This window comes from Hoplias malabaricus, chromosome 8 (assembly GCF_029633855.1).
Source record: "Hoplias malabaricus isolate fHopMal1 chromosome 8, fHopMal1.hap1, whole genome shotgun sequence".
In the NCBI taxonomy this organism is placed as follows: Eukaryota; Metazoa; Chordata; class Actinopteri; order Characiformes; family Erythrinidae; genus Hoplias; species Hoplias malabaricus.
Genome location: NC_089807.1, coordinates 2,615,951 through 2,633,374, shown reverse-complemented (window position 1 = coordinate 2,633,374; position 17,424 = coordinate 2,615,951). Strand labels below are relative to the sequence as shown.

General features: G+C 41.7%; 2 protein-coding genes across 5 annotated transcripts in view; both read left to right on the top strand.

The window, feature by feature from the left end:
- Positions 1-6,573, top strand: part of syt14a (synaptotagmin XIVa) — a 50,454-nt gene extending 43,881 nt beyond the window's left edge. For 3 of the 4 annotated variants that reach the window (XM_066678772.1, XM_066678770.1, XM_066678773.1), the window contains one exon: positions 2,044-6,573. In XM_066678772.1, coding sequence (XP_066534869.1) covers positions 2,044-2,357 — 314 coding nt within the window. In that variant the 3' untranslated portion in view covers positions 2,358-6,573. The remainder of the gene's footprint in view (positions 1-2,043) is intronic. The other variant, XM_066678771.1, reaches the window with a different exon arrangement.
- Positions 6,574-10,686: 4,113 nt separating this feature from the next.
- sertad4 (SERTA domain containing 4) overlaps positions 10,687-17,424 on the top strand; it is a 15,213-nt gene continuing 8,475 nt past the window's right edge. The window contains exon 1 of the mRNA XM_066678774.1: positions 10,687-10,800. The gene's annotated coding sequence lies outside the window, so the exon portion shown is untranslated. The remainder of the gene's footprint in view (positions 10,801-17,424) is intronic.

Below are 17,424 nucleotides of genomic sequence, written 5' to 3'. Positions count from 1 at the left end.
TGTCTGTGAGGAGTGTGGTGTGTTCTCCCTGTGTCTGCGTGGGTTTCCTCCGGGTGACTGTCTGTGAGGAGTGTGGTGTGTTCTCCCTGTGTCTGCGTGGGTTTCCTCCGGGTGCTCCGGTTTCCTCCCATTGTCCAAAAACACACGTTGGTAGGTGGATTGGCGACTCAAAAGTGTCCGTAGGGGCGTGTGTGTTGTCAAGTGATGGACTGGTGCCCCCTCCAGGGTGTATTCCTGCCTTGTGCCCAATGATCCCAGGGAGGCTCTGGACCCACTGTGACCCTGAAATGGATAAGGGTTTCAGATAATGAATGAATGATTTTATGGTTAATCAAAATATTTGATTAATTCAACTGTCACTGTGACATCTGATATGTTAGTTTTTCTGTCCAGCACTTGACATCATAACTGATCAGGACTTTGCTTGACTACAGGTAGTTGGATACCACAAAAAAAAACCAACTCATGAATCCAGTCAATTTTTTCGAAGTGTCAATAATTTAAAATTAGGCTTTCTTCTAGGCTCCGTTCTTCTAGAAACATATAAGAATTTATGGAAATTATATGGAATTAATTTATATTACACTTTAATTTATATAAATAATTTCTCAAGGAACCATAGGGAAGCATAATGACTCCAAAGGACCCCCATTTAGGCAGCTTTACTTTTAAGAGTGTATGTCCACATTAACATTAACTGATACCACCACCTCCATTGATAGTAGTCTGTATATAGATAGAGCTGTTTTGAAAGTGGGGTGGGGTGGAGTATGTAGTATGCATTAGGAGGCTTTTTTTTCCTTTTTAATTACTACTATTATTTCCTGGCAAAGATTCAGCGTTGTTCTGTCCTCAGTCTTACGCTGAAAAGCTGAAGCGTTTCCTCCACTTCACCATTATAGTCAAGACGACCATCTCTCCGTCTCTCTTTTCTTTTTCTTTCACGCTGGAACAATGCCTCGTTCAATGAGGCCAATCACTAGTGCTTAATCGCCATTGAGTCCCTCCAGCTCTCATCAGCATGAGGCCCATTAGTGTGCAGCATAACCACTTAAGGTGTCAGCAGAAGCCACTTTTTATTTCTGATGCGAGCAAATCAGGGACGTTTCAACAGGGCCTTTATGAAATGGTAAAGAGTGCAACTTTTATTCTTTATCGAAACATAGAAAGAGAAAAGGCTTTGGGACAGTGGCTCACACTCAAAGGAAGTTTGAATATGTTAAAAAATTCAACTGAGCCTGCTCTGAACATGGCTCCTCCTCCTGCTCTTTCACCTCCAGTTGCTTTTTTGATGTTTACAGATGATTTTAAAAGGCAGAACTCGTCCAGAGATTAGCGCTCATTGAAACATGTGCGTCGTTTGAGTGAAAAAAGGAGCTGAATACATTAATTGGAGTAAATGGTTTTCATAAAAGACTAATCAGACTCGTTTCAGCAAATCTGAACGTGAAAATCAGGGAATTGTTAATGACATACAGAGCGTGATGTCATCAGTATTTTGTCTTGCGGTTGCTCCACTCCTGTGTACTGCAGAAATCTTTTTTTCTTTTTTTATCTTGCCATTACATGCATGGTAACCTCATTATCATTTTGATTTCTGAATAAGTGTATTTCTGATTTGTATTCAGAGCATAATGAAACATACAAAAATAACAATGCAATATACAGTAGATATACAGACAAAAAAATGCATTTTTTCATTTAGAACCCCATGTAATTATTCAAAACTGTGATGTGATGCATGTTATAGACGTTATTTTTTTTTTTCCAATAATTTTTAAATAATACTTTTGTGGATAGTTTTAATATTGAGTAATAATAGCAAATTGAAGTGGTTTTTTTTTATAATTTTGTTTTATTTTCTTTTGCCTCATCAAATGAATTTTCCTATAGGACCTAATAATTTTTCAAAAATAAAATAATTTTTTAATTATAACATTGCTTTTTTTGTAACTTTGCAGTAACACTTCTCTCTCTCTCTCTCTCTTTCTCTTGCTCTGTCTCTCTGTCTCTCTATATATCTATCTATGTATCTATCTGTAGACACCTATGTGAAGTTAACTCTGTTGAACTCGATGGGTCAGGAGATGTCGAAGTGCAAGACATCCATTTGTCGTGGTCAGCCGAACCCAACCTACAAGGAGACCTTTGTGTTCCAGGTGGCACTGTTCCAGCTCTCTGACGTCACACTCATCCTCTCCGTCTACAACAAACGCAGCATGAAGCGCAAGGAGATGATTGGCTGGATCTCGTTGGGTCTGAACAGCTCAGGGGAGGCGGAGTTAACACACTGGACCCAGATGAAGGAGTCCAAGGGGCAGCAGGTGTGCCGCTGGCACAGCCTCCTTGAGTCTTAGAGACCAAATGGTGAACGAGAAAACCAAAACAACACTGTTGCCCATGCCACATCATGGTGAAAAGAGGCAAAGGAAATAATAAGAAACAAATTGAAAAGGAAGCAGGACACACCTTCAATCCTAGTGACCCCACCTCCAAATAGATGAAGAAATCAGGGAGGGGAGAACAATGGAGGCCACACCTCTTCAAGGTGTTCTAGAGACCAGCCAAAAGGTGAATACAGTGGAGAAGAAAAACCAAGAGTGACACTGAAAGGAAAACAAAAACCTCACAGGCCCCTCCTACGCCACACTTGGTCAAGTACTAAACTACAGCCACTGAAAACGCAAAGAAAATGTAGGAGGAAAACCTGAGAAGGAAAAAAAATGACACAACACACCCTTGCCACACCTGCTGAAGCCCTAAAGGCCTACGTGGAAAACAAAGACAGCCCAAGCCTAGCTCAATTTACCCAATCTGGCCCTGACAACAGTGCATTCTGGGAGATGTATGAAAGACTGTTATCTGCCATCCACAGAGCATATAATTCATGTGTCGAGTCGTGTGCCAAAATTTCGGCGCCCTCACTCAAATTACACGTGAATATCAGTACAATTAAATATAATGCACAATTACTTTTAATTTGCCTGAGTTTAACAAGGACTTCATAAAACGAATGTATAAAATGTGGAGTTTTTATTGGCACTGAAGTTTACTGTTTTAATTCTATTTTAAACTCTATTTTATTGGTTTCCTGAAAAGAATGCCATTTGACCAGGGCTGTTAACTTTTAAACACAACCTTAACCTAGGGCAAGGTCAAAGCACTCTTAACACTCAGCTGTGACCAGGGAACTTACTCTTTGTTTGGAATCTTCTTGCCTTTAACATAGAGACCACGTAGGAGAGTGTTTGTTTATTTATTTATTTATTGTATTTTATTGTGTTTATTTATTTATTTGTTTTGGGTGTGTGTTGCCCTAAAACATTTCTGGTTGAACATGAATGAGGAAATGGATCAGTGATGCTACTCAGATACCAGAGGTCCATTTGGCTGTAGTCATGGTGTTGTTCAGGTCATAGATATGAACCAGGTGACCAGAATTTCACTTACAAATACCAGCATATTTAAAATTCTGCCACACACACAGAGACCCAAGAAACTTCAAATATATTTATGATGGAAGTATGTGGAAATGTATTACAGACCAAGAGAACTTACAGTTCATTCAAAATTAATATTTACAAATGACTTTATTAGCTGTTAATGTAATAAACAGACCACAGTATGAACACAAGTTTTACCACTCAAGTTTATATACATTTACCTTTAGGGAATTTTGCACTGGATTTCTCCTCAGTCACATTGTTTATCCTACGTTCAGAACATTACTGTTATCAAGCAAAGTAGGTCTGAAACAAGGTGACAGCACCATGAGCATTAAATAGACTCAACCTCAAGGTTTAGTTTGGCTTTAAATTTTTCCCCCTTCATTCCAAATATAATTAAAAAATCATGACAAAATATGGGCGGGTTCCAAGACATGGCCTTTGTTTCCTGCAGATGATTTTTTGTTGTAGCACTGTTTTGAAAGTCACTATACCTTTCATATTGTAAAATCTATGAGTAAACCAATCCACCTATTACTCGCTTCCATTTTAGCTGTTTATATTTAGTTCTTAACATTTTTGAACTAGGCTGTTGTACTACATTTTGGCTTAGTGGGGGAATATAAATTAGGTTTTCTGCCAAACTATAATTTTCTGTTGAATTTATAGAGTTTAGGATGTAACAGAAATTAACTCCTTGCTTTGCCGTCACTTTGTCAGTGTGATCAGCCTCTTTGTTTTTCTTGAGAGACAGTTGTTTAAAAATTCACTTTTTGATTGTTCTGTGCTGTAAATGCTCTAAAAGATTTTTCCTATCTATTTTTGTACTGCTATATTTAAGGGGAGAAAATGTGTTTCTTGATAAGTTATTAAGCTCTGTGAGCAAAAAACAAAACAAAAAAAAAAGTTGTAGACATGGGTTCTACTTTTTGGGTTCATTTTTGTTTTAACATGTAGATTTTTTTCCTTTTGTTTGTTACTGTATTAAAAGCAACAGAATAACTGTCGTACCCCAACCACACACCCCCACCCCCCCTAAAAATTGGAACCCTTAATCTAATATCAAATATTTCTCATATTGAAGCTGTTTTTGAAAAGTATGATAATTTAAAACAAAAAGAAAAACAGCTAACTATATTAACGTTCTATTAAAATGTAACCGTATTTCCAGAACAAGCCGGTTTATTCTGTATGGGGTGGGTCACCTCTATAAAAGCGGCCATGTTTCAAATACCTTTTCAGTAGAGAGTCTGACACATCCAGGCCACTAGGTGTCAAGATAATGGCTGTTCTGCAAAGTAATCATTGGAGGAAATGACTGAACACTACTGTAAAATAACTTCAGAATATATTTAACACAAACTCAAAATGAGAAATATTAAATATCTGAACTGGATTGAAGTTGATGAGGATATAACATTGTGCAGACTCTGTTTGTGTCCCATTCCAGTGATATGAGATAATGCAGAGAGGGAAATGCTGTATGAAGGTGGAGAGAGAGACCCTGCTATGTATTTTGTCTTCTATTGCTGCAAGCATATGCTGAGGTCAGCACAGTGGAGGAAGATTAATGAAGCGGTGAAACAGCTCCTTTTTGGAAAGCGTTTTTTTGAGGGCCCTTTTGGTCTTTTTTTTTTTTCTTGAAGTTGGTAAAACAAGCACATTTTCCTGCACACATCAGAGAAAAAACACACCTTGTGAAAGAGACTCAGGCTAAGGAGGTATGCAAGACATCCTCATACACACACACACGTTAATATTCAGGTTCTTTACACGGTTAAAGCCCAAATAAACATAGAAATATGTACTCATACACACACAGTCATAGGCAAATGTGTACGCCCCTTGGTCAATGTTTTCCAGTTAAAATTTGTGAACATATCCCCTACAGAGAACACACATAAAGTATTAAGTTTTTGGAAAGTGTTGTCACATGTTTGGTATTTGTTTGTTTAGACAATCACTTTACACCAAAACCATCAACAAGATCGACCTTATTTGCTCCAACTGTGAGTTGTCTTAATGTTTTGGCTCATTGATGTATACTGTAAAAACGGTACAGTATGTTTCGCATTCCCGACAAGTTTCACGTATTTTATACTCATTCAGTGACCAGAATATAGATCACACTGTGCTTTCAGGCATTACTCTGATCATTTTAGTTTAATTCTAGATTTTGGCAGTAGTCCATTATATAAACAGAGTCCCTTTACCTTGCTTAGCAACTCACCAGTCATTTTTTCATAAGCCGTTTCTTGTTAATGTTCCTTTTTACTGATATTTATTTAGAAGTTTAAGTTGCCAAATGTGTATCGTTTATCATCTTTTCACAATTACAGTTTTGTAACAAGCGTAAAGTGTTTACTGTTTCTCAGGCAACTTCTTATTCTGGTTCTGTCTCTGCACATGTGTAAATGTAGAAAAACAAAAGAAATCAGAAAATTCAGAGTAATGGAAGACATGCACTGAAATCCCCCTTTTACTGAAATCAAATCCAGCTTTCATTATCAGATTTCACTCAGCTTTAATCAAGACTTAGACATCAGTCTGTGCTCTGTGCAGGATCTGTTGGTTATTCAGAATGGTTATTGGTTATGATTGTGATATTTGTGTACGTGTGTGCGCACGCCAAATACACTCCTTTGTTAAGACGGCATTTACACCGTTTCCTTCGCTCATCTGTTCAATAACAGAGTGTTTTTACTCTGACCAGATCTGATGGTCTGATCTCCTCCATATGTTTAGACACAAACACCAGCGTAACGACACACAGACGTTTAATCTCAACATGTGGACACTAGCACAAAAGACACAAGGTCTGTTCAGATCCGTTCAGGATCACAGTCCTATTTTAACCCTGTCAACTTTCTCAAGGGGTGTCTGTATGGGTTTTTTTTTTCTCCACCATCATTGTGTAAAGGGTTCTATTTCTAATCCCTCACTGCTTCGTTTTTGTCACTTTTTCTTTTCACTCCTCTCCAGTGAATCGCCTGAACCCACCGACTCAGTGGGTGCCTTACTTTTTCTTCGGAAGTGTTTTTCAGATGTTATTACAGCAATGTATGTACACATACTAATCAACCTGAGCTGTACATTGGGATTTGTAAAATGATGTCGTACAGTGATTAATGGACAAGATTTGTATGTGACTGTTTCAATAAGAAACACTTCTACTGTTCAACATCGCCTCTGAGTTTTCTTCTGATTGTGTGGATTCCAGTTGCAATTCAAAGAAATTTTGGTTTTAATACTGAGGGTTAAGACTTGTTTTAACTTTCATAATTTTGTATAAAGGAGACATTATGAAAAACACATTTTAAAGCTTGTTTTCACATTAATTTGAGAATCTGGAGATGTCCTACTCTGAATCTGGGCTGACCCAGAAAATGAGAAATAAAATGAGAAGATCTGACCTTGATGACCTTTCAAAATAGTAAGGGAATCACTAGAATTGGACCATCCACTCCTGTCCAATGATAGCACTTCATGTGTAGGGCTGTTGTAATTTAAAAGAACTGTTGCTTAAAAGGTCACTGGTGTTTGATCCTTGTGTTGTTTTGACAAAAGCGTATTATAAACACTTTAAGACCCTGGAAATGTGTTCACTTGTGGAAAAAGAGTATACATTAGGTGACCTTTTGAAGACAAAACCTGAAGTGAAAAGTCCAGTGGCTAAAATAGTCCAAACTCAAGCAAGCACCGAAAAAAAAAAAAGACTCTCTAGGCTACTTTAGAAAATTATAAGGATATTCACACATTTTTACCAAACTCCCTTTTTGTATTCCCTCAATGCTGTGACCACTCTGGCTTTCATTTGCCACAAAAAAAACTACTGCGATTTACATATAATGCGTAATGTAAATATAAATACCCTACTTTTTCTTTCTTTCGGGATTCCTATTTTGTCCTGTGCCCTGCTGACGTGCACACATTGGCTGGAATTAACATTTAATTCCTCAAAATCATTTGGGAAATTTACAAGAATTTGTGAAATACTTTTAAAAGACTTTTATAGGTGTATACATGTGTTGACGTGCGCAAGATAGATATTTTCAACATTGGCTTATAGTTAGGCTTGGAAACAGTCTCCTTCTGTTCAAGTGAGCAGCACACCCGAGCCAGGTGCAGCCCTCCAACATCAACTCAGCAGAAAAACTTCAGATTTTTGTAGTTGGCAATTTCTTGATTTCGTGGTTCAGGTGTTTGTTGCGTCTGTGAAATTTCACAGCAGTGTTTCAGTATTTTAAAAGTTCCATCTATTTCTACAAGCATGGAGCCACAAATGATCATTATGCAAATGACTTTAGGTAAATTAGGATACCTCTGCTCGTCCTTCTAAACAGGTGCAGCTTGGGCAGAAAATGCTAATGTTGCTTGCAGCTAGCTCTATGCACCTTACACTGTGTAAATAGTTTTAAAAGAAAGCTTTTAGCCAGAAAAGGCAAAATGGCAATATTGGGCTAGCCGTGACAGAAATAGGTTATGTTGCTAGTAACAAGTTGGGAGATAAGGGAGGGCTAATGCTGGCAGATTGGATTAACTAAATTAAACACACTTTGCATAGTAATACAAGCTAATTTCTGAACAAACAGTTCCTTTGAGGGGTTTGCTGATAAAATATGAAGTGTAAGTTGTTTGAAATAACAGTTAAATCAGAAAAAGTATCGTATGTGTTAAAGCCAGGTCCATGAAATAAAACAGCTAGCATTTAGCACTGGTTACTACTTCAGTGTTAGCCACGTTAGCGCATAGTGGTTAAACTCATTCAGAGCCAGTGGTTTAGTCAGAGCCGGTTTTAGCCTGCTGCCCATGTGTTTAGCGTGTAAACAATTCGCGCCAGAAGGTCCATGAAAGTTTAACTTATTTTCCCCGGAGGAACGGAGCTGCTGTCAGAACGGGAACGGCCCCAAAACACTGCAGCACCCAAAGAGCTGCTGATTATTTCATACACTGTGCTAAATCATTTCTGAGAGGGAGAGGAAAGGCAGCAGCAGTGGGAGAGTAAACAGTTCTACATATATCTAGTTATGTAGAAGTGCAAGCTTAGAAGCACCAATACATTTTCTTTGGCTTTGGCTTTAGCTTCGTTGGTGGGGTAAATGGAGATGAAGGCCGTGGTTGTCCATACATACACCAACCGACCACAACATTATGACCACCTCCTTGTTTCTACACTCACTGTCCTTTCTCTGAGTTCCACTGACCATACACAAGCACGTTGTAGTTGTATAATTACAGACTACAGTCCGTTTCTTGCTCAGTACACTTTATTCCCCCCTTCACCCTGTTCTTCAGTGGTCAGGTCCACCACAGAGAAGGTATGATTTGGGTGGTGGGTCGCTCTGAGTTGCAGTGACACTGTTGTGAAGATGTGTTGATGTTGGTCTCAGAGGGAGATATTGTAGAAGTACGTTCCTGCACACTAAAGTTATTACTGCTGCCTCTTAAGGAGAGAGAGCTACAGAATGTTAGAATACTCTGCTTCCTCTGAGGCAGGTACTAAAAGTTGAATAGCAAATGATTGCTGCCTCTGAGGAAGCAGAGCATTACTGTTAGTCATTCTGCAGCTTCTTAAGAGGCAGTAGTCATAAATCGTGTCATAGGAAGCCACATTTTTATTGTATAACATTCTGCAGCTTCCTCTGAGTTCCATTATATGAAGGATCATTCAAATGAAACAAAATGCTGAGATATTTGCAGCACTTCCAACAAATGTACAGTAGCATAAAAGAGAGTTATACTGCATGTGTATTCCTCCAGAGTGATTTCTGGAAGTAAGAGCAGGCAAACACAATAAAAATTGGTTTATTGTTATTTATGTTCCTTCTGCCTCAAAGGCAGCTCTGCCTCCAGAACCATTTTGAGTAGCGTTTTTGCACACGTGCTCTACGCCGTTAAAGAATAATAATAATAATAATAATAATAATAGACTTTGGTTTTGTTGAATGTGACCACAAAAAATAGTATTATTATTACAATAAATAATACTTTAGTAAAACAAAATTGGAAATTGAGTTTATCCCACACTTTTTGAATGATGTATGAAAATAATGATACTGACCTCTACCCTGAGGATGGACTCTAATGTAGTGCCAGTGCAGGGCCAAAAGATGGAGCCAGAATTATTGACCATTCATTCCTGATCATTGCCAGATACATTCACCATTTATCTGCTGTAACCTTCATATTAGAAGGTGGTCTGGGAGGAATTGTGTGTGTTCTCTCTGTGTCTGTGTGGGTTTCTTCCAGGTGCTCTGCTTTTCCACCACAGTCCAAAACCAAACATGTTGGTAAGTGGATTAGCAAGGTGGGAGTGACTGGGCGAGTGAGTCGTCCCCTGTAAAAACTCTGCCTAGTGATTTGTGCCCAGGCTCTCTGCCCATGACCATGATCAGGGTGAGGTGTTTGCGAAAGATGGATGGAGGAAAGGCAAAATTCAACAGGTAAAATCCAGGATTATAACTGTGTACATGGAGATACATGTTTGACGTTTTTAATGTATGTAAATAATACCTGGCCTTTTGAATTTCATGATGAATGACTAATAGAAACTGTCCAGAATGACTCTAAATCAAATGTTGGTATCCACTTCCAATGGCAGTTATGAACATCTCTTCCTCCTGTAAAGCTACTCTTCTGGAGATAAAAGGTTGTGTCCTGACAGTGACGGTTGTGCAGATAATCCCATTATGCAAAACATCCCTGTGCCATTCATTGTTCCATTCCCTTGCAATAGATTTAAACAGCTATTGAACATGGGACCCCCAACACATGCAAAGACCATAAAAGACCCCCACACACTCCCACCACCCTCAGAAAATTAAGCTCAGTACTGTGGGTCTGAAAGGACGCAGAGCTGCCAAGAAGCCATTGATGAGAAAAGGAAATGGAAGCGGGGGTGGGGGTATTTCTCAGAACAGTGACCTGACCACTCAGTTTTAATTTTTAAAAAAAAACAACTTCGAAGACTGAACTTTGGAAATGTGTGTGCGCGCGCGTGTCCCCTAAATGGAAACAATTTGTGTGTGTGTGTGTGAGAGAGAGAGAGAGAGAGTGTGTGTACGTGTACGAGGAGCGCGAGAGGAAGGAGTCGGACACACAGGAGCAGTGCAACACAGCGCGCGGGATCTCCCCCTCGAGAACTCAACACACACACACACACACACACACACACATTCGCGCGCGCGGGTTGCATCATCGCTCATCAGGCAGCAGAATGCTCGCGCACGGGGAGATTAAAGCGTGTTTGGTCGCGCGAGCCTGGACTGCGTCGTCACCGTAGGCACGAGGAAGTGTGTTTTTCAGGATTTTGTTTTGGCTTCATCCGGACAACAACGCATCGCTTACGTTCCAGGTGAGTGCGCGTGCCTTATTTTGTTTGTTTGTTTGTTTTTTTGTTTTTTTCTTGAACGCCTGCAGTCGAAGCTGATTTAACACGGTGTGAAGTGCTTTGATTTTTGTTCATATTTAGCCAAAGCCAGAGCGAGGTTCGAGGATAAATGACATAATAATATTAATAAAAATAATAATGATAATAATAATTTGCATTGATGTTCAGTCCTCCATCTCAGGGCAGGGCGCGTGCCTCACAGCTGCACGGGGTCTACAGAGCAAAACTAGATCATGCACGAGCCCATTTTGCTGCCTTTATCACAGCCCTTAAGGGCAGCTGTCCAAAAGTGTATGGACACGAGCGTGTCTACTGTAATGCAGAGTACGGACGGGGAGTTTGTCCCACTTTTGCTACACTGTCACCCTCATGTTTCTGGGAAGGCTTAGAGACTGTATGTCTGAACATTGCTGTGAGGATTTGTAGGTAGCCACGAAAGCACGCGTAATGTACTGTTGTTGGGTGATTGGTTTTAAATCACAAACACCACTCCAGCTCCTTCCAGTGGCACTTGCTGGAGGTCCATCACAGATTCACTCTGGAGCCCACAGTCCAGTAGTGGGACGTATAGTCATCTCAGGGTTAGCCAACATCTGAATCTGCAATGGGCGCATCTTAAAGTAGCAAATTATTAGCGGTGTCCATAAACCTTTTGAAAATGTGTTTTGAATAATCAGTAGTTTTATTTGTAATAGTTTGATATGAAAGCTGGTTATGAATGATGTGGCATTGGTTGTGTCTTGGCTCAGCTGTCTTTGTGGAGAAGTGTGAATAGTTTTCACAGCAGGGGATTCGTAAGTGTCTTTGCTCACTACCAGCTCAGCCCAGTGAGGACATTTTTGTCATAGTTCATGGCATGGATAAGTGGTAAATTATTTTTTTAAATAATGCATTTATTGTCTGTATCCGCTCATCCAGTTCAGGGTCGCGGTGGGTCCGGAGCCCACCCGGAATCACTGGGCGCAAGGCAGGAATACACACATTCACTCAGACACTCACACCTACGGACACTTTTGAATCTCCAGTCCACCTACCAACGTGTGTTTTTGGACTGTGGGAGGAAACCGGAGCACCCGGAGGAAACACAGGGAGAACACATCAAACTCTTCACAGACAGTCACCCGGAGGAAACCCACGCAGACACAGGGAAAACACACCAAACTCTTCACAGACAGTCACCCGGAGGAAACCCACGCAGACACAGGGAGAACACACCACACTCCTCACAGACAGTCACCCGGAGGAAGCCCACGCAGACACAGGGAGAACACACCACACTCCTCACAGACAGTTACCCGGAGGAAACCCACGCAGACACAGGGAGAACACACCACACTCCTCACAGACAGTCACCCGGAGGAAACCCACACAGACACAGGGAGAACACACCACACTCCTCACAGACAGTCACCCAGAGCGGGAATCAAACCCACAACCTCCAGGCCCCTGGAGCTGTGTGACTATGACATTACTTGCTGCTCCACCGTGCCACCCTAAATTATTTTTTATTTAAGTATATTAATAGAAAATGTGTCTGTGTGTGGAATGGCCACCAGGGGGCTAGAAGAAAAACTGCAGTGTATATAGTAATCATTCATTCGTTCGTTCATTGTCTGGAACCACTTGTCCAGTTCAGGGGCACGGTGGGTCTGGAGCCTACCCGGAATCACTGGGCACAAGGCGAGAACACACCCTGGAGGGGGCACTAGTCTGTCGCAGGGTGACACACACTCACACATTCACTCACACACTCACACCTTTGGACACTTTTGAGTTGCCAAATGTAGCACTACTTGAATAATGATGTATACCATTGTATGGTGAAGGTTCAATTTTTGAAAATGGTATTAAGTTTACACTCAGAGAAAATAAGCTTGGACCCAGAAATCCTTATATGGGCATGACATTGAAAAGAGACTTAGTTCTATTAATTAAACAAAACATAATCTACATTTCTGTAGACTCTTTCTTCACACCTGGCATGATGGAAATCGACTGTCCCAGTGGTTTGTTTTCTTTGTTTAAAAGCGTTCATAGGGGAGTCATGGTGCATGCACATTCATGCTGTGCTAATTGTGATAAATCAGAGTAGGAGTCAGAGCTTTGTGGGTTGCCATATTTTCTATCACTGTATAAAAGATGCACAGAGCTTTTTGTACTGTTGGGGGTGTGTACTATACTGTGATTCTAGGGTGTGTTCTATCCAGTGAGTGTGAGAGCTTTGTTCAGTGCGGAGTATGATCTTTCCCTGGTTTGTTTAATCAGAGTAACGATATTTGCAGTTGATATGTTAAATATATTCTCATTCATGTGTTCAGTTGTTCAAAATAAGTTTCTGGCTTCAACAAAATAAACACCTAGGAATGTTGAGCTCTGTTAATCCGCATTGATTACAGATCAGGTACATCAGAGACACATCACACTGTAAACAGAGGCCAGGAGATGAAAGGGTGGCCACTCGAGCCACTGCGGAAGGTTGTTATTACACATTTGGTAAATTATATTGGCTTTGGAACATTTGTTTATCACAGCATTTTTTTAATATATCAAAAGCAAAGACCTGGGGTTCCTTTTATGGGAATGAAGGTGGCTAGACAACAATGACATGACTTTAGAAGTCTATTGCTTTAATAAACAATAACATATCATCATTTTTGGGCGGCACAGTGGTGCAGCAGGTAGTGTCGCAGTCACACAGCTCCAGGGACCCGCTCCGGGTGATTGTCTGTGAGGAGTTGGTGTGTTCTCTCTGTGTCTGCGTGGGTTTCCTCCGGGTGACTGTCTGTGAGGAGTGTAGTGTGTTCTCCCTGTGTTCTCATGGGTTTCCTCCGGGTGACTGTCTGTGGGGACTGTGGTGTGTTCTCCCTGTGTTCGCATGGGTTTCCTCCGGGTGACTGTCTGTGGGGAGTGTGGTGTGTTCTCCCTGTGTCTGCGTGGGTTTCCTCCGGGTGACTGTCTGTGAGGAGTGTGGTGTGTTCTCCCTGTGTTCGCATGGATTTCCTCCGGGTGACTGTCTGGGAGGAGTTGGTGTGTTCTCCCTGTGTCTGTGTGGGTTTCCTCCGGGTGACTGTCTGGGAGGAGTTGGTGTGTTCTCTCTGTGTCTGCATGGGTTTCCTTCGGGTGACTGTCTGTGAGGAGTGTGGTGTGTTCTCCCTGTGTCTGCATGGGTTTCCTTCGGGTGACTGTCTGTGAGGAGTGTGGTGTGTTCTCCCTGTGTCTGCATGGGTTTCCTTCGGGTGACTGTCTGTGAGGAGTGTGGTGTGTTCTCCCTGTGGTTTTGGACTCAAGTGTCCATAGGTGTGTGATTGAATGTATGAGTGTGTGTCACCCTGTGACGGACTGGCGCCCCCTGTAGGGTGTATTCCTGCCTTGCACCCAGTGATTCTGGGTAGGCTCCGGACCCACCGCGACCCTGAACTGGATAAGCGGTTTCAGAAAATGAATGAATGAATATCATCATTTTTAAATAGGAAACTCACACATTAAATACTCACTCATGTTTAAACACTGCACCACATGAGGGTGCTGCTCAGTGATTTGCGTCCTTGTTTGAAGCTGTAGTTTTGTGTTGGATGTGTTTGGACTGGAAGCTACAGATGTGATGGATTCCTTCAGTCACTGAGCTGCAGACACTGAGTTAATCAGATTCAGATTCAGGAGTGAGATCACAGCCGATTCCCTGCTGGGAACGAGAGAACAAGAAAGAAAAGGGGGGGGGGCACTGAGACATTGTCATTTTTCTCTCTCTCTCTCCCTCCCTCTCTCACTTCATTCTTTTTCTTTTTTCTATCCATCTGTGTTCTCCCTTTCCCCATATCTCTCCTCCTTTCTTTCACCTCATTCACATTTCCCTCCCCCTCCCCCTCTGATACTCATAAGTCATAAAAGTCACAAGATGGTGTGATACAGCAGCCACAGTGTGTGTATCTGTATGAAAGTTATTGTTTTAAGGCAATCTCTCTCTCTCTCTCTCTCTCTCTCTCTCTCTCTCTCTCTCTCTCTCTCTCTTTCTCTGGCAGCTGTTCTTGATGCCCGTGGGCAGATCGTGGGTATTTCCCCTCTGAGACTGCTGTGCCACTTTTCCGTGTCCTTGGCTCAGTGCCAGGCATTGATCCTCTTTCTCTCTTTCTTTCTCTCTCTCTCTCTCTCTCTCTCTCTCTCTCTCGCTCTCTCTCTCTGAGACGCATAAGCTGCCAAAACATTCCTTCAGCTCTGATGTGGCTCCGTGTCAAACATGATCACATTACTGTAGACACACACACACACACACACACTGGGGTCTGTCTGAGGGGTGTTGGTCAGGCTGGATATAATTTCTCCTCCCTCCCCCCCATTTCTTTCTCTCTGTCTCTCTCTCTCTCTCTCTCTCTGGATTTGGCAGGCTCTGAGGGTGTTTCTGGTTTTTATTTTTCTTTCCCTCCCTTTCTCCTCTTCTTTCCCTCATTTTCCCCCACTCTCTTTCCCCAGGGCGGTGTGTGTGTGTGAGTGAGTGAATGGATGTTGTTCTCCGGTACTGGGTGTAGCCACAGATTCCTTTGTATGTTACACGGAGACACACTCGCTCTTGACCTATATTAATCCCCACAGGAACACACACACACACAGACACACACACACACAAACTGTACAGGTTTAACCCCCAAAGTCACTGCTAACGTATCTATCTATCTATTCATCCCTGTTATACTCAATGCACCCAGCGGTTGGCCCAATGCCAGGTGTGGTTTACGGGGTATAAACCCTCCCTGTATTTGGCTGTAATGGAATTGTAATGGAATTGTAATGGAACTGTGTAATGCTTCTCCATCCAGTTCCTCTGAGATGTGCTGGAGTGGAGTTTGTGATTCAGAACTACACTCTTATAAAAAAGGTGCTACAGAGGGTTACATGAGCAGTGCAATAGAAGAACCATTTTGGTTCCATAAAGAACCATTTTATGGTTAAGATCAAGTATTTTTTGTGTTTTTTTTTATGTATGGCATCGCTCAAAGAACCCCTTGTAACAGCTTTTATTTTTAAGAGTGTTATCATCCACCATCAGCACCTGACCTGGCTAATGCTCTCCTGTCTGCCATCAAATGCTCCCAGCAATGTTCTAAAGTCTAGTGAGTCTTCCCCGAGCAGTAGAGACTGTTAATGCAGAGAGGGGAAAGTGTTGGATAAACATGTAGTGTATAAAAGTAGACTCCATCAGAGTGAATGAATAATTAATGCCTCATTAGTGTTTTAATCAGTGCTTTCACGTTGTAAACAGTAAACAATGGGAGGGTTTGTCCGCTGTAGAAACAACAGGCAGCGTCCAAAGGCTGTGTCCAAACGTCCGTAAAAACCCAGTGGTCAGCGTCCTCATTGGTAGAGGCCATTTCCTCCCCCCACCGGCGGTACACATCTGCAGCACATCTGCACCGGTTCTATGGTGGGTTTTTCGTGCTCGGAGCATATGGAGGTGCTCACGGAGCGGTTTCCTGAGATGAGTCAGCAGAGGTCTGAGGATCCTGTTACAGGCCTCATTGCTCCCAGACGGAGAAGAAACCCAGCCTTGTTAAAGAAATGATTTGGTGAACAAAAATCTAATTTACAGTTTTCCGTTTACCACACACGCTTAGCCAGGACATATTTGGTGTCTGAATGTTGAGCACTGGAGCTTCAGGGCTGGTGTTTCTTTAAAGAAAGAGGACCCCTTTGCCAGTTTTTTAAGAGCCCCCTATATAGAGAAACATCAGCGTATTGTCATTGTTAGCTTTGTTAAAATCGCTATAAAAACCCTATAAAAGTAGGACTGGATTCCAGGTCATTACTCCTCCACCCTACCACCCTCTGATGACAGCCATAAATGATCATTTTTCAAGTAAGGATTAAATGTATTTTTGGAGGGGGGATGGGGGAGGCATCTACACACACATTCTACACACATTTGTGAATGGGTCACTCTCGGGAGCTCAGTGAATTCCAGTGAAAGCACATAGACGCCCAAATTCTGACTGTAAACGGTAGCCAGGAAAAATATGGGTGGAGCTAGAAGCAGTGGCAGTCGCTCAATGGTTAAATGCAGTCATCACAGGATCATCACGTATGTCATATGTCTTCTCAGAAAGCTGCCATTTTACAAACCCACTGAAGTCTCAGGGTTGAGTCGCTAACAGTGGAAAAACATACAGAGGCTCTGTTTACTCAGCTGCAGAGGTACAAGCCATTGATTGTATAATGTTAGAGGAGGGTGTCCAGACAGATCTGGAGTGCATTTAAGAATCAGGGGTCCAACAGTTCCAATGATCGTTTAAACCCACAAAGGGTTGTCTCTGTTTCTCTGTGAAACCCACTCTTTTCTTCAAAGGCTTTAAGTTAGATGTTGACATACAGCTGTGAGGATTTGATTGCAGCAGCCATATTACAAAGCACTGATACTGAACAGTGAGTTCTGAATCAGAAAATGCCTCTAGGTCACACTTGGCTTTGAGCAGGGTGCTATTAAGATCTGGTGTCGCTGCTCCAGAGCATCCAACTGTATAGTGACCTCGCAAAGTTAGACAAGGTACTGAGTGTGTGATTGTTTCCAAGAGATGAGTCGTGACTCATGAGACCATTCAC